The 27767-nt window shown below is 44.8% G+C and overlaps 1 protein-coding gene across 2 annotated transcripts in view; it reads left to right on the top strand.

Annotated features, from left to right (window-relative positions):
* FGFRL1 (fibroblast growth factor receptor like 1) overlaps positions 1-27565 on the top strand; it is a 170006-nt gene extending 142441 nt beyond the window's left edge. For both annotated transcript variants that reach the window (XM_077177839.1, XM_054633387.2), the window contains exons 4-7: positions 11734-11814; positions 16496-16780; positions 19203-19556; positions 22789-27565. In XM_077177839.1, the coding sequence (XP_077033954.1) occupies positions 11734-11814; positions 16496-16780; positions 19203-19556; positions 22789-23201 (1133 nt within the window). In that variant the 3' untranslated portion in view covers positions 23202-27565. The remainder of the gene's footprint in view (positions 1-11733; positions 11815-16495; positions 16781-19202; positions 19557-22788) is intronic.
* Positions 27566-27767: the final 202 nt, after the last annotated feature.

Below are 27767 nucleotides of genomic sequence, written 5' to 3'. Positions count from 1 at the left end.
AAACACGCAAAGGAATTTAATTCCATCCCACAGGAATGACTGTACTACGCTAGTCATTGTTTTGAAGCATGTTTCAGAAATTTCTAATGACAGCATTGGGATTATATAGTTAATTGTGGAGCAACCATTTTTACAATTTGTGTTTTACCCCACATGGAAAGCTATAATTTACTCCATGTAATTAGGTTAGGTTTAATTTTGGCAAGACACAGGCCAGCATTATCCTGTGTAATATACTGTAATCCTCACGTTAGGTAGGGTGCCAAGTATTCAGTTTGTTTTGGGAGCCAACAAAATTGCCACTTGTCCATGGTTGTTCTTGGACAGAATTGTGAAATTGGTAACATTTTGCCGCTAAAACCAGTTTATTATTAGTCTGACAATGACCTGGAGATATATGTATCATTCATTGAATATTATGCAGAAAGTAAATGGCACTTCATTAATAAAATTATGTATTTAACAGCTTATGGGGGCAATGTTGCAAGTCTTGATATCATCTGACACCAAGGCTACTTTCTGTCTTTCATTGAGCCCAAAATCTTAATTTCTTTACCTTATTGTGATGCTGTAAAATGTAGTGTCAGAGAGATTACACCACTTCCATATTTCTATTACACTGATACTGCGTATCAGTTTGCTTATAAAAGATAAATATAAGTTTAAAAAGCTAAAAATTATTTTTTCTTTCTACCCTTTCAAATGCCTTTTCTTTACTGTTTGACTTAATGGTTTACCTAACCTTTCGAAAGTCTATTTATCAAAAGAGATTTGAGTATAAAGTTGTGGGATGGTGACTGATGTGGGGCTGACTGCTGCCAATGCCATATTGAAATTTGTATTTATTACATATATGGACTGTTTTCTGAAGTAGTTCTCTTCTGAAATATGAGAGGAAGGATTCCCTAACAACACCTTTTGCCCCACTGAACATAATGAACATCTTAGACATTTAGACTGTTATATGCTCTGCAATGTCCAATTAAAAGTTATTATCCTCTGTTGATGTCTTAGCACTTCTACAAGTTTTAGGTGCTCTTATTTTTTGAAATCAAAGTTAAACTGTAATAGCCTGTTGACCTATCCTGATGAGGTGTGGTTTTTAACCTCAAGCAAACACACTTTTCCCATTAAAGATGTTGACCAGCAGTCCTCTCTGAGATTTTGCTTCATTTGGTAATTGTCATAGGATGTTTCATTTTCTTCCACAGGAGATGTTTTTACTTTTCTACCAGAAGACTATGAAATATGTAAGCCCATAAAGAATGTTTCAATAGTTTTCATTCTGGGGTGGAAGAAACAGCTGGATCCACATTCCTGGCTGTAAAGCCCAGTATTGCAATTCCCAGTTCATTGTGATAGATTGGGTAATTCCACACTAAGGAATTATCTCAGCGTTTGGAAGGCACAGGACTGTACAATTGATTATTTTTGTTCGATTATAAATGCCATCCAAAAATAATGCCTGTGCTCAGTCACTGACATGGGTGACCTCTCTTTTCCTTCCAGCCCCTCTGGAATCTCTTTGTGCTGGCCTGTTTTGGCCATGTGAATTTCCAGGGAGATGGAACACGTATCAATGATGTTTCTACACATTTTGGTGAAGAAAATAATAAACATTGATCCGTGCTAGGAGGGAGGGGAGTGATAGAGGTACAATTTTATGGGGGGACAGCAGCTGTGTAGTGGTTAAAATAGAAGGCTGGGAGCCAGGTCTTATCAGTTTATCCTCAGCTCTGCTGTAATCTTCTTCTTATCATTAACCTTGCATTAGTCCTTTCAGTGGCATGCCTCCCTCCCCCAACCCTAAGCAATTTAGGATTGTTGAAGATGGAATTTTGGCCTGTATTTTTGGGTGGAGTGTTCATACCACCTCTCTTTTGGCACCCACTCTACGTAACCATCATCTCTTCCACAGTCAGGGAAGAGAGGTAAGTGTCACCCTGACCTTCTTTTCATTCTCTGGACTTGGCTACTAGAGTGAGGTTTCCAAAGTAAGGACTGTTTAAACTTATTTGTCAGATAACACTTAAAATCACAGAATTCTTCCCAGTGTTTATAAACTTTCTGTAAGTAACTAGTGATTTATTCTTATGAATAATAATTGCAGTGAAATGGTTATAATTCAAAAGGGCTGATTGGTGTTATAAATGAAGCTTTTCTCCTCAACTCTATGAAGTGCAAGACCCACCTCATTCCCCCACCAGGCCAAAATGGGGGGATACTAAAAATATTTTTTTCAAGGAACTTTAATATGTGTGACAACCACTTCGTGCCTGCACTACATAGGCAGTAAACTCTTTAAACAGGGTCTGTCTTCTGTGCTGTGAACAGCCTCTAATATACTGGGACCCTGTCTCTAAGAAAGCCTTGATGCTAGCATTAAAAAACACTGGGAAATATTACCAATTTGTTCTGGGCCTGGAACAGCTGGCTGGTAATTGCTGTCTTTTGGGGGCTGCTATTTCATGCTCAGAAAGTGCTGGTGACAAGGCAGAAGCCTAACCACTCATCTTGTTCTCTGATTTCTTCTCCCTTTCATCCTCTGAAGTAGCAGATCAAGACTGTGACCGCAGACTGGTGCCTGTGGTACAGAGCTCTCGGGGTTGCTGTCTGTGTGTGCTGGAGCATGCTGATAAAAAAGCAACCTCAACAACAGCAACAAAGGAGGAAGGATTGTTTTCTTGCCCCCTGTGGAATGGAGACCTGAAGTGAGGCGGGAGGTCCTGGTGTCTGGAGGAGTCAGCATGGCGGAAGGGCTGTGATTGCCTTTGTAATGTAATTGTTGTAATGGCAGGCCAGGGAATTGCAGTGGTTGAGTGAAAAACTCCAGCTGTTTCTCCTTGTGGTTCTTTGTGTGGTTGCAGCAGGAGCTGGAGCATCCCCATGAGCAGATGGAGCCACGAGTGAGAATGTGTCTCGGATGACTTTGTGAGCTCTGTGGGCAGCGAGAGACCACAAGGGGCAAGGAAGAGCTGCACTTTCAGAAAGGATTCTCCCTCCACACCACTATGGAAAGTGGTTGGGGAAGGAAGGGAGGAAGGTTATAAAGTAGGTGCAGATCTGGACCACATTCAGAGTCATAAGCACAGAGAAGGGGAGGAGAGAGGTCAGTGTGGTAGGCACAGGTCATATCCTGCATGAACTCAGAAGAACTCCGTAATTCCTCTGTATGGATACAGCCAGAAGAGAATATTTCTCAATCTTCAAGGACTCCTTTTTCACTAATATCCTTTTCTATTGTGTGTCTTCTTTCTTATCAATCATACCATGCTCCAGGAGTTACTAAAGCTCTCTTTGAGAGCCACATGAGCCAACTGTGGCAAATGGAATTGTAAAATCTATAGTTCAGCCATAGTTAGATCATTATAGTTTTACATGTTCTAAAGTCTGAGGCTGGAAAGGTGCCTGGCAGAAAAGGAGCTGGGGGTGTTGGTTGAGAGCCAGCTGAACATGAGCCAGTATGTGCCCTGGTGGCCAAGGAGATCAGTGGGATCCTGGCCTGGGTCAGCAATGGTGAGGCCAGCAGGACCAGAGCAGTGATCGTCTCCCTGTGCTGGGCACTGGTGGGGCCACATCTCAATGAACATCTCTGTGTTCGTTTTTGGTCCCATCACTGCAGAAAGGACATTGAGGGGCTGGAGCATGTCCAGAGAGAAGCAACAGAGCTGGGGAAGAGTCTGGAGTACACACCCCATGAGGAGCAGCTGAGGGAGCTGGGTGTGTTCAACACGGAGAAAAGGAGGCTCAAGGGGGATCTCCTCAGTCTCTACAACTCCCTGACAGGAGGATGTAGCCAGATTGGGCTCTTCTCCCAAGTAACAAGGTCAGGATGAGAGGAAATGGCCTCAAGTTGCACCAGGGGAGGTTTAGATTGGATATTAGGAAAAACTTCTTCATGGAAAGGTTTGTCAGGCATTGGAACAGGCTGCCCAGGGAAGTGGTTGAATCACCATCCCTGGTGATATTTAAAAGACACGTGGATGTAGCCCTTAGGGACATGGTTTAGAGGGACTTGGCAGTGTTAGGTTTGTAGTTAGACTCAATCATCCTCTGATTCTGTGAAATAGAGCTTCTTTCTCTTCTACTGAGTGACTATTCCATAGTCAAGCAGATGCCCCTCTTGGGAAGCTTTCACATATGTTCAATTTAAAGGCTTTCATTTTTTATCTCAGTTTTTTATGTATTAATCCCTTTATACCCTTAAAATACCCCACTTTTCTGAAGTTCCACCTCTCCACATTTACCTCTCTAAGGAAATATGTGATCCCTTTCCATACCAAAGTTTTTAAATCAAGCCCAAGCAATAAACCAGAGCATTCTTTATGCAGGAGTACAGAGCAGGGATATGTCCATGCTGATCTCCCAGCAAAGATTGCAGTATTAAGGAGGAATTGGTAGTAAAAGATTTAGTCCAGGTGCTGGTAGCAGCTTATGGGCAGCAGTGAAATATTCTCTCTGGGCTGCTGAGCTCTCAGTGGAAGTAGAATCAGTTTGTCTGTGCTGTTGGAGCTCAGTTTGTACCAGCCTGTAAAATAAACCAGTTTCCATAGGTTTGTGCTACCCCATAGTCCCCCTTTTTCTCATTCTGTGCAAGAGAGTTAAGTCTTCCTTGGTCTCAAAGCTGTCATCTCTGATTATGTTCACCTGTTGTTGAGATGTGGGATGCAGCAATAACCACCAATTCAGAGCTTTGTCACTGGCAGGTAATACAATGGGCCTGCACAGTGTCACTACTCAGAAATGTGAGTTACTGATGCAGCTCTGGACACAAGCCTCATTTCTTCATTTCCCAGCCAGGGCTTTTGTCTGTGTTCTGTTGAGTCTCTCTAGTGTTTCAGGAGGCAGGTGGCCTGCAAATGTTCCTTTTGCAAAGCATCCTGCTTACAACAGATTCCCTGGGCCTGAAGTGAAATCCGTGACAATTTTTGCATGGAAATTCTCATGAAAATGGCCAGAGCTGAAAATACCAAAAAAAAAAAAAAAAAACCACCAACACATACTTTTTTATTTTTATTGTCAGGAAATTCCAGTTTTAATACTTCTGGTTATTTTTGGCCCAACTGCAGTTGAAGGCAATAGGTAGTAAAGTCTCCAGTGCCTGTCACAGAGGGAAATTCTCTGCCAGTAACCTTTAACTTCATGTTGGTTTTATTGTGGGTTCTTTGGTTTTACTTTGGAGTTAGTGTTTTTGGTGGGTTTTTTGGTTGTTTTTTTTTTTTTTTTTTTTTTTTGATGGCGGGGTGGGTTGTGGGTTGGTTTTGGTCTTTTTGTTGGTATTTTTTGCTTGGCTTTTTCCGTTGGTTTTGTGGGGTGTTTTGGAGAAAAGCAGAGTGTTCCTTGACTATGCACTCCTCTGAGTGGGTTTCTGTTTTTCCACCTTGAGGTGTTTTCTCTGACTGGACCCAAGAAGAGGGGGTTTCTCCATAAGGTCTTTTTTATCCAAATATTCCTGATACCTTTGTGTTCACTGAACCCTTCCAAATAAACTCTAAACAGATTTCCTGTCTTTTCATAACACCAGCACTGTTAATACAGTAGGTGACACTGTTAATACAGGTAGGTTAAGGAATGGTGAGCATGAGCTGGAGGGTTAATGGAGGATCTACAAAAACCACTCAAAATAGTATCTAATATTTATGCCAGGTTTGTGTCAATGGGATGAGTTCATTGGAGTTTGGTCCTGTCTGCCTCTGGCAGGAAAGAGGGTTCAGAGTGGACACTTGCTACATTAGACCTCAATGATGGCAAAAAAATTCAGAATTAGTCCAAATGAAGACTTTGCATCTTAATGATTTCAAGTCACCTTTGGGATTCACCTGTCTCAAGGGTCCTGCAGCCATAGTTCAGGCCTCACAAAAAACACAAAACAAGCTGAAAAATCACAAGAACTCAAAAATTAGTGTTTTGCTCCTCTTTACCCAAGATTTGAGTGTATTTGCACAGAGTTCTTCAGAATCACAGGTGTTAAGAGTTGTTATTCAGTAACAAAAAACCCCCTGTGTTTTAAAGTAGTGACTTCAAGGGCAAGATCATATTCAAGGTCCTCCAGAAACATCCCAAATGTCACAAGATGAGCAATAAAACCCTGTCAGCTGGCAGGGGTAGCTCTCAGATGGTGTTTGTGCTAACCAGTGGGTTGGGCTGTTTTTCCCTGGCTGGTGAGGGTTAATTCTGAAATTAACTGAAATTCTAATGAAACCTGGAGTGTTAATTAAAGTCCCCACATTAAGGAGATCTGGGGACAGCAAGCTCCTTAATCCCTGTAATATCCCAGAGACAAAGTTATTGCTGCCTTCCTACACAGGTACCTCATGGACCATTCACCTGGGCATCAGATAAATCAGCTGGGATAGCAGAAGACTCCCTAAAACAAAGTACAGAGAGATCTCTGCCTTGTGTTTCCCTTGAAATTCCAGCAAGTGTGACAGGAAAATGTAAATGCATCTGAGATAAACTGCAGAGACCTACTTTTTAAGATTGCACTTGCTTTTGGGTGTGTTTGTCCACCATCTACTGCACCTTCAAGGCTGCTGAAAAATAAGTCCAGTCTTTCCCTGTTCGAAGTTTATGGTCTAAGTTTTCCTGGTTAGGCTCAACAGAACAAATTCTGATATAACTCCTAGAAAAGCCCAAGGTCCACCTCCCACAAGCAACCTGAGTTTGGTCACTCCCTAGCATTCTGGAGCAGTGAAGGGCATTGGGGAGCAGATATGATGTGTCTGGGTAAACGCGAGAGTCAGCTCGTACAGCCGGCGTTCAGAGAGATTTCTTTCATTCATCCATGGGAGAAGGAGAAGGCCTCATTATAATTGTTCAAGCCTGACTGGATTACATCACTTTCCCCCTCATTTCACTCCCTCCCCACTTGCCTCCCTCCTTTTGTTTACACCCCTTGTTCAGCAGCGGTGTGGAGCGGGGGCTGCCCTAATGATGGATGCTGATCGCTTCATTCCCCACTGCCCCCCCAGCGCCTCCCCCGGGGCTTTGAAGTGTGCTCAGGTCTCAGGCTCCAGTTCAGAGGTCACTTTGTTTATTTATGCAAAGCTGGCTCATCTGTGAAATGGGGCTTTCAAGGCCTCTGACATCAAAGGCTCCAAAGCTGGTCCCATCAAGTCAGAGCAGGGACGGGCCTTGCATTATAACAAATTGAAGCAACTTTGTGAATCATGGGGAAATATGATGGCTAGATTTTTGCTTCAAAAATTGGGCTGTTGTTTTGACTTGTGGTTAGATGCTCAGCACATGATATTGGCCTGAAAACCAGTCATACCCTTTTGGATAAAACGTGTATCCTTCATGGACAGCCTGTGGGTAAATAAAATTTGATCCTGACTCAGTAACAATCTAAATATTTCTCATCAGTTGCTCTCAGAGCTGGATTGTTATGCAGAATTTTCCATGTGCTTTAACTTTTAAGAGGGAATGGAGCAATTCTGCCATGGTAATAAACAGTAACCATATCCCACTGATGTGGCAGTCTTTGACCCATAGGCTCCTCTGTGGGCTTTGTCAGTTGATGGAGTTACATACAGAAATCCCTTTTCTGCAGAAATCCAGCCTGCTTTGGGACACCCCGCTCTTCCCCAGCACCCTGTGGCATCTCAGACCTAAAAGCCAGCTTGGAATGAGATCCTGAGGCAAGGGAGAGGCAATGGCTGGAGAACAGCTGAGGATGATGCCACTGGGGTGACATTCCTGAAGAGTGGGCTGATGCCTCTGTCCGTCCTGGCCCTGCTTTGCATGGCCATGTGCAATTTTTGGAGGGGAAGGGCCTACACGAGTTTGTCCCATGTCTCCAAGTCTGTCACCTGACACGATATTGGAGCCTTGCCCTTCAGGTTTCTTGACCAGCCAGCATGCTCTGTAACACCATGGAGCCAAATTGTACATTAAGGACACCTAAATCATGTGTATGTTTTCTTAGCATCAGATACTCGTGACATAAAATTAGTCAGTGATTGCTTTTCAGGGCAGGTTTTCCACTTCATATTCCAACTGGCTGCTATCCTTAGCGTGTGATACTGTCCAAGAAGTCCAGTGCAGGATGACCTTCCAATATAGGTCACAGAAAAGGGAGCTTGTAGGATACTTCAGCAGTTCATCCTTCTTAGCACTGCCTCTCATGGTAATCTGCTGGCAGCAAATTTGGCAGTGCTGCATAGCTGGTCCCTGCTGCCCTTTGACTGCAGGCTGATTTTTCTGTATGTACTCATCACCCTGAGCTGCCCACCTCTGTGGGGAGCTGACAAGAGCATGAATAAGCAATCGGATTATTAGGTCATTTCTTGAATATAGCTAAGACTCATGATCTCTGCTACTAACTCACCATTTTGTATGCTGCTCCTGTATAGCTGGATGTGGCTTCTTTCTCCAGGTCCTCTCTCTGTCTGCCAGGCCAGTTGTGTTTGTGGCAGTTGGAGTGAAATGCAAACAGCACTGTCCTCAGATCTGACATTATTAACCAGGCTTCAGACTGCAGGTTTGGGCTGAACCAGATGCCTCTGAACTTCCAGGAAATTTAGCTTTGCTTTCAGTATCACAGACCCCTGTAAAATACCACAGAAGTGTTTCTCTATCCTTGAAAACCCCTTGATATTAAAATTGAGAAAACAAGAAAGTTCTTCAAAGCAGGGAGAAACAAACTCCATGCAGCCACAGAACTGACTTTGGTTGAGGCAGGTGGAAGTCAAATATTGATAATGTCTGAATTAGACAGGGGCCTTCCATCCTCAGGGTGTTCCTGAGTTTTCTCTCTCCCCAGGTAAGAAAGCAGCTCTTTTTTGTGCTTTGCAGCCACAGATCAGAGCTTAAGACTCACCCAAAGTGCAGGAAGGGAGATTCAAATCCCCTATACCTGACCCTGTGTCACTCACATCACAGATTAGCACTTTATCATTATATCTCTGCTACTCTGCTGCCTCACTCATACTTTTTAAGTTCAACTGGAGACTCAGGGGCTCAGGGAATCTTCCCCAAATAAGCTCCATCCAGTTTCTGGCTGTCATGAATCAGCTCTCTTTGGTACTGCTGTCGAGTGTGAGCTTGCTCAGATACAAGGAAGGTAGGAGCCCAGTTCACTGCACATTGCAGCTAGAAGGGTCTGCTGTAGCATCCCTCACCCCATGAGCAGCTCTGGGGATGGCAAGGAGCAGTTGTGCTCTACAAGTTTCCATGTTTATGGCATTTCCCCACCTCAAGACTTCTGCTATTGTTGTTAATGTTCCCATGTTCCCAACACATGCGAAGCAAGTTCCAGTGTAGCTAAACCAATGTGCCTAAATGCACACAGTTATTTATTTCAGTCTTGCTCCTCCACCAAACCACCTATTCCATCAGCTCAGCATGGTGGCATAAGTTAGCCTGACCTCTTTCCCCAAAAATGTTTTTTTCTGGGTTTGGTAGGTGACTCCAGAGGTTTGCGATTTGTCGGGATAACAACTTGCATCTTGCAAGGATCAAACAGATTCAGAGCATTTTTCCTCACATCAAAAGCTTGGCAGCAAGTCAAGAGGCGTGGAGTCCACACTCAGTGGCTGTGTGTTGGCAGGAGGAGGGCACAGGGGCTGACTTTCTGTAACATGAGGCAGTGGGCAAGGGAGACACCCTGCTCTGTGTACATCAGACTCAGCAGGATTAAGGCATAATTGGCAGAACATTGCCACTTAAATCTCATAACCACTTCTATGATATTCAGCAGTTAGCAATGGACAGGAATCCCCCAACTCTGACCACAGTTTTTCCTCTTCATTACAACACATTTTTCTAAATGTGCTGAGGGATTTACTATGTTCTCTTGTCAGACAGCATCCAAGAGCTCATTTGTGACACTATGGATATTTACGGGTAAAACTGCACAAGTGCCAGGAGATAGTCAATTTGGTATTTTGACTGAAAGGAGACAACATCATATGCAAGCCATCATGTACAATGTGTATTTTTGTATTCCCTGCATTTGGTTTGCCAAGGCTGTAAAAATAAACTTGCAAAGTGCAGCTCAGGAGGCACTGGCACTCCCCTGTAACGCAGGCTGCAGGCAGAGCACTGGCACTCGGGCTCTGTGTGAGACTTGGTGTTTCCTGAGTGGGCCCATGGTTTGGGCTGGGAGCTGGCTGGGGCACCCAGGAAAGGCTCAAGGTGTCCAACAGAGGGGGGCAGGAGGTGGAATGGGGCAGTCAGCTGGAGGAGCTGCTGAGGTTTGAGCACAGCACTGCTGCCCACAAAGTTTTCTTTTGCCCTCAAACTGACAGCTGTACATAGCTGTACGTGTACATTTCCAGGAGAAACTGTGCTGAAGTAGCCAAAAGGAGAAGAGAAAAATCTCTCAGGGTCAAGGGGGGACAAAGTCATGTAGCATTGCAGCCTCTCTGCTTCAGGGACAGGGCTAATGAGAGCAGAGCATCTGTTGGCATAAAATGCCCTGTGCTGAAGAGATGGGATGATTTTCCAGAATAGCAGAACCTGGGGTGAGGATAGGTTAAAGACACATTCTTCTCTCTCAAAGACTGCATACAAATTTACACACTAAATACTGCCTTAAGCACAATGCAACTTGTAAAACAACTGTAAAGAGAAGCTTTACTATTTTTACCTTTTGGAGGAAGCATGCTTATATATAACTTGAGATCAGTTTTTCCTCTCTGTTGCAGAGATTACAGAAATAATTGTCCTGTCTTTTGCTCACAAGACCCTTTTCTTATAAGTTTCAGGAGTTGGGCATTTGGAGGGCTCCCTTCCTTAAATTATATATTTCCACTTCTCTTCATTTGTTTGGGGTTTTTACACCACTGTATGCCTCATTGAGGCAAACTTTTTCCCAGCCTTCACTTGACCTGTCTCTGAAAATCACTGCAGTAGAGGTCAAGCTGGAGGAGGAAGAACTTTCACATCTGGGTGCTGCAGATGTGTGAGGCCACCAGTATCACCCAGGCTGTAGAAGGAGGCTCAGGGCACTCTCCTGCCCCCTTGGCCCTCCTGGAGAGCTCACAGGTGGCCACATCACTGTGGCAGTTTGAGGTGGGGCTGCTGGAGAGATGGGGGTTTCACCTTGTAGGGATTTCTATTTCTGCAGGGCAGAGCTGAGGTTTTGGTGCTGCTGTGTGGTAGTGATACAGACAACAAGAGTGATGAGGGACAAAGTGGTGTGCGGATACAGGTGGATGGGGGGTCTTCATTAAAAAGAAATTCTCACAAGCAACTTTTCAAATCAATACTGGTTTTGCCAGCCATAAATTTGCATTCAGTATCCCTTGAGAGCTCATTTGGCCCCAGACCTGCTTGCTTTTCTGATTTTGTCTGGAAGCTGAAGGGTGAATTAGTAGCCACAATCACACTGCTTATGCTCTCTATGACTGATCACATAAGTCTTCCCCCACTTCCTAGGTTTAATTATCTTTAATTTTGATTTATGCCATTATTTACATAGATGGTACCACAGATCAGCTCCTCCTAGGGAACAGCAACCTGTAAATATAGACAGAGGGGCTTTGGTCAGCTATCAATGGCAACATTGATTAAACTCCCATTGATTTGGTGGCCTGCTGAAAAGCCCATAAAGCAGAAAACTAAATTGTTCATTAAACTGGCCAGGCTGCAGGTGCCAGGATGTGGGTGCCTACTGAATGTTGAGTTTGCTTCAGCTGCATGGTGTCTCCAGCAGGAACTGCAAACTCCTGTTGTCATCTTGCTGTACTGCAGGAGACCTTCTTAACATCTTTTTCCTTTCCTGCACAGATGATGCCAGCTCAGGAAAGGACAGCCAGGTGCCTGAAGGCTCCAATGGAGAATATGAAGACCATTCTGGGAAGCAGTGGGGTAAGGAGCAGTGTGTGTTTTGTGGTTTTCCTCAGACCTTGGTTCAGTGCTGTTCAAGTGGCACATTTCTCAGCTGCTGAAGGAGAGGAAAGGCAGAGCAACTGGAGTGAGTTCTCCCTACATATGGCCAAATAATAAACAGAGTGTCAGCTGAATGTGTTGGTGTGAATGGATCCCATCCAAGGGTCCTGCAAAATGCAGCCTGTGGTCGGCCCTAGGGCCCCCTGCCATTTACCCCAGCATGGTTCTCCCTTGTATTTGTTTTTCTGGGCAGCGACTTTTCTTTTGCATGTGCAGCTTTTACAGCTTTCATAGACTCCCTATAAAAAGCATATTGACTTTTACAGCAGTATTTCCAAAAGTCTTCAGTGCCAACATAACGTTGCTCCCAGTGAGGGCAAATGGGAGGTCTGACTTCACTTCAGGAGAATTAGCACTAAGCCAAGATGAGTATTTGTTAAGATCACCCTCTCTTTCAGACACCTGCCTGAGCTTCTCCAAGCCATGGACTGTTCAGGCATAAGATTTTGTAGCTGTTGTAGAGCTTTGGGGAACTGCTAAAATCTCACTCAGAACAGGCTCTGAATCACTGCAAAACTTGCAGGCCCAGTTTGGTCCAAGCACTCCTTGAAGGACAATAAGTTGTCAGGCTGATGCCAAACAGCTTTTGGCCATTCCTGACAGGAGAGTGATGTGAGTTTATGAGCTCAGTGGATGAAGCACAGCATTTCATTTTGCTTGTGCAGTGGATGCATCCCTCTCTTTAACTTTATAACACAGAGATGGTTTTGTACCACATTTGTGCCCAGGTAGAGCCTCACAGTAGTGGTAGGGGTGGAACCTGACAGGCTTTTGCTGTGTGAGTCCCCACCACTTAAACTGAGGCCAGTTTTCTTCAGCAGCTGGCAAACCAGGGATATGTGGTGTGCTGTGGTGTAGTCCAGGCTACACTTGAATTTATTTATCTCAGGCTGAGCTTGCTTGGGGAGAGCAAGGTAACCTTCACTCATTCTGGAGAGGGATGAAAACATTTCAGAGCTGGAGGAAGGGTGTCTTAGATAAACTACAGGTCAGGAGTACTTTGGGAGGGGTTCATCAGCTGCCATCTCTCCACTTTCCATTGCCATTGTGCTCCTGGTACAGCTGCTGGATGATGGATCAATACAACAATAATATTATGAAGGAAAGATGTGAGCCCTACTACAATTATTAGGCATTGACAATCTCATGTCAGATTGTATCTTACTCTGTGCTGCCCTGGCCCAGTCTGTTGTGCTGCAGAATGTTCCTGTATTTCTGCTTTTTCTTCTTTTCATCCTTCCTGTCTCCTTTCCTCTCCCCAGGCAGAGAAATGCCTGGGGCCAGCCATGCACCCACCTAAGCCCTTTCCATCCAGCACTGCTCACCAGTCAATTGCTGGTGTGAGCTGGTGTGCAGGGAGGGTCAGTGTGTGTCTGCAGGTCTCTGGAGGATGATGGGTGAAGAAGCAGTTGGTGTTGTCACAGTCCTGGACCCTTGGAGAAGTGTGAGAGGAGAAGCTTGGTGGAAAAAAAGCTCCACTTTACTTTCCATCTACCATCATAGAGTGGTATCTCTGGGGAGAGCAGGGGACTGATGTGGGGAAAGATAGAGACCTTCATCCATGTCTTCCCACAACTGACTGAGCTCTTAACCAGAAGGCTTGAAATATATTTCAATCCATAGTCATATTGTGACACTTTTTTTGTAATTATCATGAAAGCTGAAGTGGTAGTGACTGTCACTACATGGGGGTAATGGTGGTGCATCACTGCAGACAACATTTTTCAGATAATCACCCCACTTTGTGTGAGCAGTCTCTGACAGGAGCCTCAGGGACTGATCCATGCCTCTCAAGGTGTCCCACAGGGAGAGGACACCACTGAATTCCTTCACAGGTCTTTGTGCTGCATTTAATTTTCATTAGCTTTGAATAAATCTTCATGGTAAAGAGCATTTCAGCCAGGAACCCGTACACAACACTGTCTCTTTGTACCCATCCACTTGTGTTTTCCCTTGCTCTTGAGTGGGACATAATTTATACTGTACAAATGTGTGGTTCATGTTTATGAAGCAAATGCCAAGTGATGTGGAGGAGAACAAGCATGTGAATAACACAGAGGCACTTTGTAATTGCCTTTGCTGGCACTCCAACAAGCAAAACTTCTGTAAATGGAACAGATTTGGGGACAGACATTTAGCATCAACTCAAAAGAGACCTTTTCTTCCTGTCTCTCACAGTGCTGCTTCTCCTCTTTCTCCTTTGTGCTTGCTGGGTCTCTTTTCTCTGTAATGTGTATGTCTCTCTCTCTCTTTCTCCTTTTTTTTTGTTAACTGACTTTTCTAAACTTGTCCAATTCAGGCTTTTGTCAAGGAAACATTCAGGACTGTGTAAATGGGATCTGGTTTCAGCATATTGCACACAGCCTGGAGTAGCTTTTGAGACCACATAATCACTTAACCTTTTTTAAACAGAAAGAGAAAGAAAGGCTGAAAGATCCAAAAAAGTGTAGCTTTACCTGTAGTTTAGTATGTATTTGGGCAATCATGTGCAGGGAGTGAATGCAGAACTCCAGACAGACTATGGGAGTCACAGTGGGAGGAAGACCAGAAATGTTAAAGACCTGCTTTTTTTGGGTGGAAAGGGTTTCTGTCTTAAAATGCCCTTACTGAGCAGCGGTGCCAGCAAGGCCTTCTGAGACTTCAGAGTCACTAACTTGACTTTTCAATCTGCTGGGGAGTGTGACTGTCCTGGCTCCAGTTTGCTCTTTGGTATGTTAGTCCCCACTCAGGAATCCTGTCCATGAGGATCTCCCCTCTACTTAGACCTGGTCTCAGAGAAAATTACTGCCATATTACAGAGTAACTGTTCAGACCCATTGCATGGCTGATTCCTGACCTCTCGATGAGCCTTGCAGACATTTTCTCAATTTCCACAGTGACAGCCCCTATCAGCACATCTCCCTCGGCCCAGACTAAAATTTGGGATGCCGTTGCCCACAGTGTGCAGCTCTGACAGGGCTCATTGTCAGGGAGGGAGATTGTGTCTGCTGTGAGGGGGCCTCCTGAAGCAAAGACCCCAAGGACCCCAGCAATTCAGGCCCCAGGACCTGTGGAGGGGGTTAGTATGTCACACTTGCTGCTCAGCTGTCACGGCAAAGACTTCCAGCCCCGGAGTTACTCCAGTTCATTGGATTACACATGAAAGCCTCTGCATGGAGAGCAAAGCATTTCTGAGCAGGAGTTTGAAATAACATGAAATGGCTGGGACCCAAAATGACAGCCAAGGGGGGCAAGGGAAGGCTGTGGAGACAGATGGTTCCCCCTACGGAAAAGCACTGTGCGGAGAGGGGTATGCCAAAGGGTGTCCTCTTCCAGAGGGAGGGATGTTGGCCAAGGCTGCAGGGGGGTGAGGGCTAAGGGGTATGCTCAGAAACCTCAGAGGGCACTGGCTGCCATTCCCCAGTGCTTGGAGATAGGAAGCTGCAGATAAGCCTCTTCCATTCAGGAAAGCTGCACTATAATGCACATCCCAGAGCTTCTGGCCCTCAGCCCTGGGCAGCAGGGCTGGCTGTCAAGTAAGAAGTTCCACTAGGCCATCCTGTAGCTGGCCAGGGAATCCCTAGAAGTGTTTAAAAAGCATGTAGATGTGCTGCTTGAGGCCATGGTTTAGTGGTGGAGCTGGCAGTGTTAGATTAATGGTTGAACTCAATAATCTTAGAGGTCTTTTCCAACTTCAGCTGTTCTATGATGAGTTTAGTTAGAAGTGCCCCTGGACTGGCGTAGTTAAAGTAACTGTGAGAAATTTGTTATTTCTTTTAAATTCGCCATTGAATTTCAGATTTTGCAAGATGAGGGCCTTGCATTTCTTTAAGAAATAATGGTGATTTCTTTGCTAAGACAAGATGACCCACACTTCTATCCACCAGCAGCTATTGCTTCAGATTCTCCAGTTTTGGGATGGACTGGCATGGGGTATCCTCTATTAAAAAGCTCATAAAGTTTTATTGGGTCTTTCCATTTCTTTGTTCATTTCTCTGGACCATTCAACATGAATGTTTTGTTAATTGGAGCTGAATGAATTGCATACATTTAAGTTCAGACCAATGTACAAAAGTGTGTCACACTTCTGAGACTTTCCTATGCATGCAAAAGATGCTGACTCTTCTTAAATCTCTATAAAGCCACTGAGAACTAAGAGGCAAACCATCTCCAGGAAATGAAGCTTCATATGACAAGCAAAAAATTGAGAAAATGGTCATCGTGACAGGAATCTGAGTTTTTTCCTTTGGTCTTGGCCAAGGAGTTTGTGGAATATGGTAACAATTACAGTGTGATTATGGGGCTGCATTTTGCCTTCAGCTGCAATAGTGTGATTTTGGTATTATTTTGTGAGATGGTCTGGTGCAATTGCCTTACAGACACAGAAATTCTGGGACTGTGCTATGCAGAAGGTTAATGACAGAGCAGTCCAGTGGACATTCAAATGCATTGGATGGGTTGTGAATCCCTTCTAAGGAAAACAGTTTGAGCTGATATGAGGGAGAGCATACACTGGCATGTATAGGGCTGCCTCTCAAGCAAATTTGGCCATAAGACATAACCAGTTTCCTTCTCTGCTCATGCCCTGTGCTCACCTCAGTCCATTCTGATGCCTTTGCAGCCCGGCCCAGGTTCACCCAGCCTGCCAAGATGAGACGCAGAGTGATCGCCCGCCCCGTCGGCAGCTCCATCCGCCTCAAGTGCGTGGCCAGCGGCAACCCCAGGCCTGACATCACCTGGCTGAAGGACAACAAGCCCCTCACGCCCCAGGAGATTGGGGAGAACAAGAAGAAGAAGTGGACGTTGAACCTGAAGAACCTGAAGCCAGAGGACAGCGGGAAGTACACCTGCAGGGTGTTTAACAAAGTTGGAGAAATCAACGCGACGTACAAAGTCGAAGTGATCCGTAAGTGCAGCTCTGGGAGGGAGAGCTGAGAGGGGCCTTTGAGAAAGGGACTGGCTGAGTCAAGACAGTGTGGGGAGGCAAGGAAGCAGAGGCTGGTCCATGCTCTGACACCTCCTTGCAGATACTGATGTCTGGACATGGAAATGGGGAAGTGCTAAAAGCATTAGAAAAAACACTGCTGGGACTCTAGAATGAATCTGAAACCTGGGCAAGACAGAGTAGCAAGAAGACAATTGAGGAGATGAAATAAGGAGAGGTACTTGGGAAACAATCATGTCCACAGGTACCTGCATGGTGAAAGTCATGCCCAGTTCAGTCTTCCACAAGAGAATCAATTCAAGGACAGACAGAGAACTAACAGAGAAAGTCCTTTCAAGTACCATGGAGGAGGGAGGGAAATATCTAGGATAGCCCAGATTAGTATGTCAGAATGGGGGAAAACAGTCAATTTTAAATTTAGACGAGAAGTTTCCAAAGGGAAACTTGAAAAACAAGAAATCTTATGATTAGAGTGACTAGCCAGACAAGGCTGCTTTAGGGACAGGTTCTAAAAAAGGTTTGGCCATCTGGAGGTCCAGGCAGGTAGAAATTAATTACAAACAAAAAAAACCCAAACCTTAAAAACATCCACCAGGATCCTGTCTGTATCTTTAGATGCCTACATAGCTTTAAAGATTCAATCCTCAGAAGATGAGCTATGGGGGATTACCCTGCATTGTGGTGAGGTAAATTGCTCTTCTTACTATCTAGCTATTCTGAATCTTGCTCTCTAATCTTCTGTTTCCCCTATTATTGCTGAGGATAATTGTACTGAAATCCTTCCTAAGTTTACCAGAGAAGAGCTCTTATTCTTAAATCATTGTGCTCTGCCTATGACATCATCATAAGTTGTCATGGAAATGATTACAGAGTAGCCAACTCAAGAAAGAGAAGATGAGCTGAGTGGAGGGAAGATTGAATAGCCTTCATTAATGAGGAGCAGGGGCATGGAGGGCTGGTTCCAGCCACTTGGAAATCATGTTGTTTGTCTGTGCATACATTTTAGCATGAGAAAGTTTATCCCAGTGTGAAAGATTGTTCCTAAAGGTAAAGATCTGTTCTCTGATAAGTCCTTTCCCTAGAATCACAGGAATTAAAAGCACATGTGGGAAGCTCTGTTGGGCTCTGAAGGCACAAACCTGCTGGACATCTGGGATTGATAAAGATGCAGCTGTGTGGAGACAGTAAAAACATGTGTTTACACTAAAACCAGGAGCAGAGGCAGGGAAATGAATCAAGCCCCATCCTAATGGCAGCTGTGGCATTTTCACTTCATCAAAACCAGACAGCACCAGGAACAAACCCCTTTCTGTGTCCCTGTTTATCTTGGTTTTTATCAACTTAAAGATGTATGTAACCTTTGTTTTCATTAGCTTTTGCTGGCTAGGAGTGAAAACAGTAACCAAAGCTGGAACCAGAGTCAAGGAGATAAGGGCATTAAGCAGTTTTCAGACATCTTTCTATTTTTAACATCATTCTGTGGAGCATTACAGGTTTTATTCAATTTCCTCCTTTCTTTCCCCTCCCCTGAGCCTCCACTCCTAAGTCCTGCTTATCTGAGTCTCAGTCTCCCCGGCTGTGATTGTTGCTCACAGTCCAAAGGCAAAGCCTACAGAGACTACTGTGGTATTTTTGTTTCCTAAGCACATCTTTAGAGCCCTCAATCTTGAAAGTATCCCGAGTTTTTGAAAGAGGGTCCATTGTTTCTTCCTTTCACTCCAAAGCCAGTGCTGGTGGGAGCTGTTTTGTTACATGCTCAATCCAACAGTGTTTGCCATCAAAAGGAGTTGATGATTACCAGCAGTTACCACCCACTGTGATACCATAATTTCTCCTGTGCCTAGGATAGAGATTTGCATTACCTCCTTGTCTGGAAACTGTGACTGATTTATCTGATCCTAACACTAAAAAAGATCCAAACATTCCTCAGAAGGAGGCGTACATTTTTCCTTTCACTTTATGTGGTGTTGACACAACCTTAGACTTACGATCATGCTGGAAAGGATGGTCTTGTGAAGCTCTTCCAAAATATGAGGGCTCAGAGGGAAACCATCCTTTTCTCCAGGTCTGATGCAGGTAGAAAAGCAACTTCTTTGTTATAAACAGGAGGATTCAGGTTGAGCATGAGAACAGACTTGCTAAAGCCTCAGACAATGGCAGAGTTGTTTGGAGAACATCTGCCATTGGAGGCTTTGGCAAGAGGCTGGCAAAATGTGTATCAGGAGAAGTTTGCAGAAATCTCAGCCTGCCTTGGGGCAGGGAGTTGGACTAGACTATGATTTTGCATCCCTCCTCCGACACCTTTCCCCTATGTTTCTGCAACTGCAAGTTACTGAGGCTGGCAAACCCCTTTGCCCATGGAGCTCCCTGTGTTTGTGTGCAGAGAGGACGAGGTCCAAGCCCATCCTGACAGGGACTCACCCCGTCAACACCACGGTGGACTACGGCGGCACCACGTCCTTCCAGTGCAAAGTGCGCAGCGACGTCAAGCCGGTCATCCAGTGGCTGAAGAGGGTGGAGTACGGCACGGAGAGCAAGTACAACTCCACCATCGACGTCGGGGGGCAGAAGTTCGTCGTGCTGCCCACGGGGGAGGTCTGGTCCCGCCCAGATGGTTCCTACCTGAACAAACTGATGATTACTCGGGCCAAGGAGGAGGATGCAGGGATGTACATTTGCCTCGGGGCAAACACCATGGGCTACAGCTTCCGGAGCGCTTTTCTCACAGTCCTGCCTGGTGAGTTTCCCCGCCTCTGTTATCAGTCTTCTGTGCCATGCTGTGGCAATGTTCCTCACTCGGGGCTCACCAAATGTGGTGGTGGTGTTCACAGGGGTCCCAGGACGAGGGAAGAGATGAGATTCTTGACTCCACGTTCCAGAAGTTCCAGAAGGCCGACTTATTATTTTATGATATATATTATATTAAAAGAAAATGATATATTAAAACTATACTAAAAGAATAGAAGAAAGGATTTCATCAGAAGGCTAGCAAGGAATAGAAAAGAATGGAATGATAAAATCTTGTGACTGATCAGAGAGTCCAAGACAGCTGGACTGTGATTGGCCATTAATTAAAAACAACCACATGGGACCAATTAAAGATGCACCTGTTGCATTCCACAGCAACAGATAATTATTGTTTACATTTCATTTCTGAGCCCTCTCAGTTTCTCAGGAGAAAAGATCCCAATGAAAGGATTTTTCATAAAATATGTCTGTGACATCATGGTATTTATTCATTCAGCTGCTGTTCCCATTGGCTCTCTGTGATGCTGTGCTGATTTAGGCTAGCCCAGTTCTAATAAGAATCAATGGGAGACTAAATCAGCCCTGATTTAAATCAGTCCCTGCTGAAATCCTGTTGATGGTATTTCCTTTTCTCCCTTTGTGGGGAGTAACCACAGAATGGGTCAGATTGGAAGGGACCAGAGTGGTCATCTGGTCCAACCTCCCTGCTCAAGCAGGGTCAATCCAGAACATGTGGCACAGGATTGTGTCAGGATGGTTCTGGAATATCTCCAGTGAGGGAGACTCCACACCTCTCTGGGCAATCTGTTCAGTGCTCGGTCACTGCACACTAAAGGAGTTCTTCTTCATGTTCAGGCAGAACTTCCTGGGCATCAGTTTCTGCCTTTCTTTGTCTCCTATTGCTCAGCATCACGGAGCAGAGCCTGGTCCATGCTCTGACACCTCCTTGCTGATACTTATAGACATTGTTGAGGCCCCTCTCAGTCATCCAGGTGACATAAATTGAATTATCTACTCCTGTATGAAAGAGGAGCAAGCTGAGAAAAGATACTGCAGTTGCAGACACTAAATCACTTCAGTGATAGGCTGCAGGATGGGAGAGGGGAACTGAGTAACAGCACAGTTTGCAACCTCATTCCCTAAAATTCCTCCTTTCTCTTGCCCTTATTTATATTGCTTTTACTGGTAAAAGGAAACAATGATACGGGCCCATAAAATGAGGGAAGAATAAAAACTGTCTGGGTCACAAAGAAATGAAATGAATGAGTGTGAAAAACAGAATGATTGATTAGTTAAATTTTTATCCAATGGTCCCCTGGGGCCCCTGTACACAGCTGCTGCCTTCCCTCCCCAGGCCTCAGAGCTGGTGGCCACATCCAGCTGAGACTGTATCATTTGTGTTTGAGACACACCATCCTTGCCTGGTCATTTGCTCCTTTGTCTGCTGACTGTGCAGTTCTACCCTGATAAACATTTTGGATTTAGAACTACTGAAAGGCCTGTAAATACCAAGGAAAAAGCAGCATGGGTGGGATATAACTCAAAGCCTCTGGGAGTTTCTGACCTATGAGAGTCTGATCCAGCTCCCACTGAAATCAGGGGGAGACTTTCCATGGATTTAAATGGGACTATAGTGAGGCCTCGTGCCAGAAGCAGAGCCTGCAGGGCTGTTGATATTGGCAGTGATGGAGAAGGAGAACCCAGCTTGCCCTAAGATGCAAAGATGTGGTTTTAAAGCCATGACTTTAAAAAGACCATTTTGCTTGTAAATCTACCAGATTTGACATTGACAGCTCTGAGGAACGTGGATGAATATCAAAACACTTTCTTTTCAGCCCAGCATAGGATTTCTGCCAACCAGCATGGAGACTTCTGTTTTCTGTGGTCAGCTGATGGGTCAGCTCTCTGATCATGTCATGTTTTTAACAGGGGGCTGGACCAGAGTCGCCTTCTAGCCTAGATTATCCTGTAATTTCCAGAGTTGGTGAATCAAAATTTCATCTATTAAGGTCAAAGTATAGGTCCTCCTAACTTCAAAGAGACCACATGGTATATATTTAACATTTCAAGCTACCCATAGGATTATTTGTCAAGGAGAGAAAAAGACATTAGTGTCTTAAAGAAGTTTAGCTTGAAAGTTAAGTGATAGATGTTTGAATATAACATATTGAATGATTAGAATGGCCTGTGGTTTTGGAAGTTTTCTGGGTGTCTCCCTGCAAGCTGAATTCTGTGCCTGGGTATGTTTCAAGACATTGGATATTCCAGCTGGTAGCTATCTAGACAAGGATTTTCACAGCTAGAATCCTACCCCAGGACTCCTTTTGGGTCTATAAATGAGGAGATCAGGCTGAGAAACTGGAGTGGCTATCCAGGGATAGCCACTGACTGCCAACTGCAGAGAGATAAAGGAGGAGGTAGTTGTGAAAGATTATGTCCAAAGCATCTTATCTCCTCCAGTAGCTGAATTTAGTGCCCTTGAAAAGCCAGCAGCAGCTCCAAAGAGACTGGTGGAGGTAGAGCCCATTTGGGGTAGGAAGCTGGGGACACACTTCAATGCTGAATGAACTTTTAGTTCTCCATGGCTTGGGAACCAAGGAGGGGCCAACAGCTCCCCTACATTTTTCCCATCCTTCAGCCTTCCCCCCAACCACACAAGGAAGTCAAGCCAACACCTTCAAAACCCCACATTCATTCTCCCTGCCATGGTGGAGCACTGCTGGGTAGCTCCAGGATTGCTAGACAGGATTTCTAGAGAGTGTCTGAAGCCCTTGCAGGCAGAGCTACACCTGGCAGAGGTGTGTGGGCAGCATGCTGTGGCTCTGTGCAACCTGGGCTGGTGACAATGGCATTTTACTGACATGTCCTGTGTTGTGTCCTTCAGTCTGGGCAGCAAAGCCCAGTCTGTCATAGTGAGAGCGTTAGGAAACTCTCTCAGGCTGGCTCTAGTGTGCATCCATTAAAGCTTGGATAAGAGAGTTATAAAATCCCCCAAAGACTCCCCTCCTGACCCCTAAACCAGAGAAAATGAGTTGCTTGTCCTTCCAGGAGCGCTGAAAAGCAAAGCAGTTACCAAACATCCTGCGCTGGCTTGATTTCTCCCTTGCTCCTTGGTCTGGCAGAGTTGCCAGACAGTCTGTCCAGCCGCCAGCCCGAGTGTGACGTGTTTGGAACCCACTCTGCCTGCATTCCATTAACTCTCTCTGTCTCTCCCTGCCCAGATCCCAAGCCTCCCAGCGCACCTGTGCCCCCTTCCTCTGCCAGCAGCCTGCCCTGGCCCGTCATCATCGGCATCCCAGCCGGGGCTGTCTTCATCTTTGGGACCATCCTGCTGTGGCTGTGCCAGTCCAAGAAGAAGCCGTGCTCGCCCCCGGCCACCGCCGCCGCCGCGCACCGCCCGCCGCCCCGCGACCGCGCCTGCGTGCCCCAGCTCCCCGACAAGGACTGCATCTCCTCCATCAACTACGAGGAGTACGTGGCCCAGCAGCAGCATTTACTGTCCCAGGGGCCCGGCCTGGCCCCTGCCATGGCCTCCAAAATGTACCCAAAGATTTACACGGACATCCACACCCACACCCACTCGCACGTGGAGGGCAAAGTGCACCAGCACCAGCACATCCAGTACCAGTGCTGAGGGCTGGCCCCGTGGACAGCGGCTCCTTTGGGCTTTTCTCCTCGTGGTACCTCAGCAGAGACTGCTCCGAGTCAGCTCAGCACTGCCAGCAACAGGCAAAGCAGACAGAAAAGGTTATATATGTAATTTTAAATATATATATATACATATATATATAATTGTATATGCGTGTGTGTATGTGTGTATATATATATGTGTATATATCTATATCTATCTATATAAATATATATATAATAGAGAAAGACACAGAGAGAAAAGAGATTTTTTTTTTTAATTATTGCAATCAGGATGTAGCTGAGGAATAATGAAGGAACTCCAATTCACAGCAGAGAGGCAGCTGTCTCCAGCAGCAGAGCCTTCCTGGATATTTTAATCAAAGTGGCAACAAGTGAGATGGGACACAGGGATGTGAACCACCAGCTCCTTCCTTGTGTTACTGGAGGGAGCAGGTAGAGCAAGAGGTGTGTGTGGTGCTTTCCTGGCTGGGCCTGGATGCCTGCTGGGCATCACTTGTTTTGGTGGGAAGCCCCCAGGCCTCTCCTGCTCTGAGTGACTCAAGCTCTGACATACCTGAGGTTTAGTGCCAAAGCACCAGGAGACATAACCCATTCATCTCTTCCAGGGAAATAAAACAACACAAGAGGGTCTGAATAAACCAATTTCTGTTCACAAGGTGAAATGCCACGTGCTTCTCAGTCGTGGTCAGCACAATCAGCTAAGCAAGCTGGTTGGTTCAGTTTCTGCAAGGTGAAGGCATCTTATTTCCCATGGGATGTTCTCCAGATCAGCTCCACTCCTCTGGTCCTAGGACTCAGTGCCACTGCCAGGAAAAAGGAAAGAAGGAAAAAGGAACATTGTACAGAACACCTTTATATTTATATTTAAGAAATAATAATAATTAATAATAATAATTGAACTGCTGATGGTGAAGAAAGCAAAACACACTGTCCTTCTCTGATGGCTTAGAGTGACAAGCTACTGGATTTTCTGCATCAATGCAAAATACATGAGAGCATTAGAAAAAATAGTAAGAAGCAAAGAGAGTGAAATAATCTTGTAGGAAAAAATTGCATTTGAGAAATATCCACCTAGGTTGTGTGTGGTTGTCCCCTCCCCTCAGATATCACTTCGTAAGTGATAAAGCATTGCAGTTCAAACAACAGTAAAAACAGAAAGAAGAGAAAATAAATAAGGACCATATTAAATACCTATATGGACTGGGAATGAATCCAATTGCAAAATATAAAACCTTTGTAATTCTATATAGAGTTTAAACAGAAGTCATGTATATTTAATTTATTTTGTTAAACAAGAAAAAAAAATGTATGATATTTTCCTCGAAACAGGCATTTCTATATGTATTTTTGATCAAAGAAAATAAAGAGGTTTTTTTTTTCAGGTTCTGTAGATGCCATGCTCAGAACACACTTGATGTAGCTTGTGACCAACTGTGCTTCTCCTAACCTGGAGGCCACCTGTCTCTATGCCTTTTCACACTAGCCAGGTGTCATCTCCTGTCACCTCAGGTGCTGCTGGTGCCATCCTGTCTGTCAGAAACTGACCTTTTCCACTGCCTGTGTTCTGACTGTGAGGGTCTGCAGTGCCCAGATCACTCCTCATGGGCCCCAGCCATCTCCAGCAGCAGAGTTCTTCTCTCACAGGGAAAGCTGTTTCACTATGCATTTCTGGGGGGTGTGGGGAGGATGATTCATTAGTTTTTTAAGCCCAGACCTGCAGTGGTTTGTTGGTTTGGGTTTTTTTAAATAAAATTTTGTAAATCAAAGCATAATAATTTGTGAGGCTGTAAAAGGAACTTTGGCCTCAGGGTGCTTGGAAGGGGAAATCATGAAATGGAGGTGAAACACTTAATTTGTAGCTGCAGCTGCTTTAAGAGCCAGTGGAGGGTGAGCTGGGCACAGTGAGGAGAGAACACAGGAGCTGCTCCCCTTCAGTGGGGCTTGAACCTTCCTTCTGCTGCACACCACAGAGAGGCACCCAGCTCTTCAGGGGCCAACATTGTCTTTGGAGAAGGCAGGTTCAGCAATGATGCAAGTGTTTCTCTTATTTTCATTTGGAGTTTGATGGTTTAAAAAAAAAAAAAAAAGAAGAAAATTTGAAACATGCTAATTTTTAAGTTTGGAGTCACTTCCTTCTCAAGCCTGTTCCATGAAAGAGATCCTCACCAAACCAGCTGCTCCCTTTAAAAGTGAAACACTTTATTTAATCTGAAACAAAGCTGTGCTTTAGGCTTTGCTTTTCTCTGAACATTTGTGGAGGTATTTGCTCTGTGTTGACCCGCGGTGATTTTTTTCTGGTGGTTTGTTTGAATCACCATCAAACCAAACAGTTCCCTGTTTGCTCAGCCGTGGTGCTGAGATGGGGCCCTGATTCAGTGAAACACTGAATCAGCTCCTGCTTTCTTCACCAATACATTCTGCTCCAAAAAGTCCCTTTCTTGCCTTAGGAGGAGGTTATCCATGTAATAACCCCTAGAGGAAGACCATCCCTCATGATGGTCCTCTTGTAGAGGTTGCAATAAAGCAACCCATTGATAACTATATTTTTCAGCAGGAGGGTTCAAAAAAAATTTATTAAATCCCTAAAATTCAGATTAAGGATATCTTTATATGCATCCTCTCAGCTTTAGAGGGAGCTTGAGAGGAGCTTAAGTGTGAGCGCTGGTATAAGGCATGGATATTAGGCATGATTTAGGCAGGAGTTCTTAATGGCTGAAGTATACTGAGTCATTTAATTTTAAAAAATAAATAAAAAAGCCTCTATACACTAAGGGCATTGCCTTTATTTCAAGGAGACAGTAAATGTATGTTTCCATGAGAGATACTAAAATCTAGATCTCATATCTTGTGCCCATAGGAAGCTACTTATTACACCGTGGTGTGTCCCAAACTCCTGCACGTTCCAGCAGCAATGGGGGCATGGCAAAGGGCAGGATTCCCCTGTAGGCCCATGGGCCTTCTCTGCTCTCTGGGCCAGTGTTGTAGCAAGGAGACACTTCTGACCCATGCTCTGTGGGCAGCACCAACACCAGCCCCAGAGGTGAGCACTGGGCTTGTGGGGTTCAGCCCTAAGCAAACCCTGAGAGTTTTTCTGATGGCACCAGTTCAAATGGCAGCTCTGTCCCTGAGCCTCAGAGAGGGTTTGGTGGGTTAAGAGCAGCACTCCTGCATTTCCCATGCAGCACAGAATTCCAGGCTCTGTGTAGCACTCTCCACCTGCCCTTAGTGACCCAGCTCCGTAGTGCTGCATCACGCAGGCAAAAACCTCACATTTGGTCAGATGGCTCAAGTGGAAGGAGTGGCTTCTTCCTGCCCTGCAAAGATAAATCTCTAGTGCTGCTGACAGCTCTCCAAAGGCAAATGTTGCATTAAACTACCCTGTGTGGGCAATGCATCAGCCCAGGGCAGCTGCAGCTCTCGACTGTGGCACTGGGAATGCAGCTCTGGTTTTGGGTGCACCATGAGAGATGCTATAAAGGTCTTGATTTGCAGAAAGCATGGGGATTTCATCCTGCCTTGGCTATCTGCTCCATCCTGACCACCAGAAATGGTGTGAGATTTTCCCCCAGGGAAATATCATCACATGCCCTGTTTAGGAGGAGCTGTGGTTTTTGTCTGGGCCTTGCACTGGCTTGCTGTGCCTGGGTGGATTTCACATTTTTGAGGAATTATTTTTCCTTCACAAGGTACCTCTAAGACCTTTTCTGAGTCACTCTGTCCCAAGCCCTACCACATGCCATTGAATTTTAGGGCTTGATTGTGCCTTGCATATATTGCAAAGTCTTCCATAGTTTAAATAAATTCAACCAGGTCACACTTGTGTGTGAATATGTATTTTATTCAGTGGGAAAAGATTTGGATGCATCTTCATTCCTAAACAGAGGGTGTTCAAAGAAAACCATTGTCTTGTTTGTGGTAACTGACCCTATGTTGAACACAGAAGATTTTTCATTTTATGTCTTTGTATGCATATAGGCATATAGATGTACATACCAGGCTGTGATACAGAAGGCAGTTGTACTTTTAAAACCATGGAGCTTCAAAGATCAAAGGAATTTTAGGCTTAAAACTCACTATCTTTGTTAATTTTATTTGCATTACAGATCAAACATTGCTTTACCTACCGGTTTGTGCATTTTTTGACTTTGTATGGACAATCTTTCTGTGGTCAGCCCCTTTCAAACTGGAAACTTATCAGACATTGAAGATAAAAAGTGTTCTGTGGTTTTCATTTGGTGACAAATACAATAACTGAACACATCAAAGGAGACAGAATGGCACAGTGTGTCTGTGGCTTTGTAATAAAAGTTGCAGAAAAAAAGGAATAAAAGCCTGGAATTGTGTTAATATGTTTTAAGAGTTCTGTGTTTGGAAGGGGAGTGTGGCTGTGTGTGTGTTAGCACACATCAGGAGTGTGTGCTGGCAGGGCAAACAGAATTGTAAAGTTACCTGTGTGCCACAGCTTGGTCTGATATTTTGTGTGGGTTCTGTGAATCAAGCCAGAGGCATTATTTTTTTAATTATTTGGGAAAGATTTCTGGGTTTTAGT

Source organism: Agelaius phoeniceus, chromosome 4 (genome assembly GCF_051311805.1).
Source record: "Agelaius phoeniceus isolate bAgePho1 chromosome 4, bAgePho1.hap1, whole genome shotgun sequence".
NCBI classification, from domain to species: Eukaryota; Metazoa; Chordata; class Aves; order Passeriformes; family Icteridae; genus Agelaius; species Agelaius phoeniceus.
This window is presented reverse-complemented; position numbering and strand designations above follow the sequence as displayed.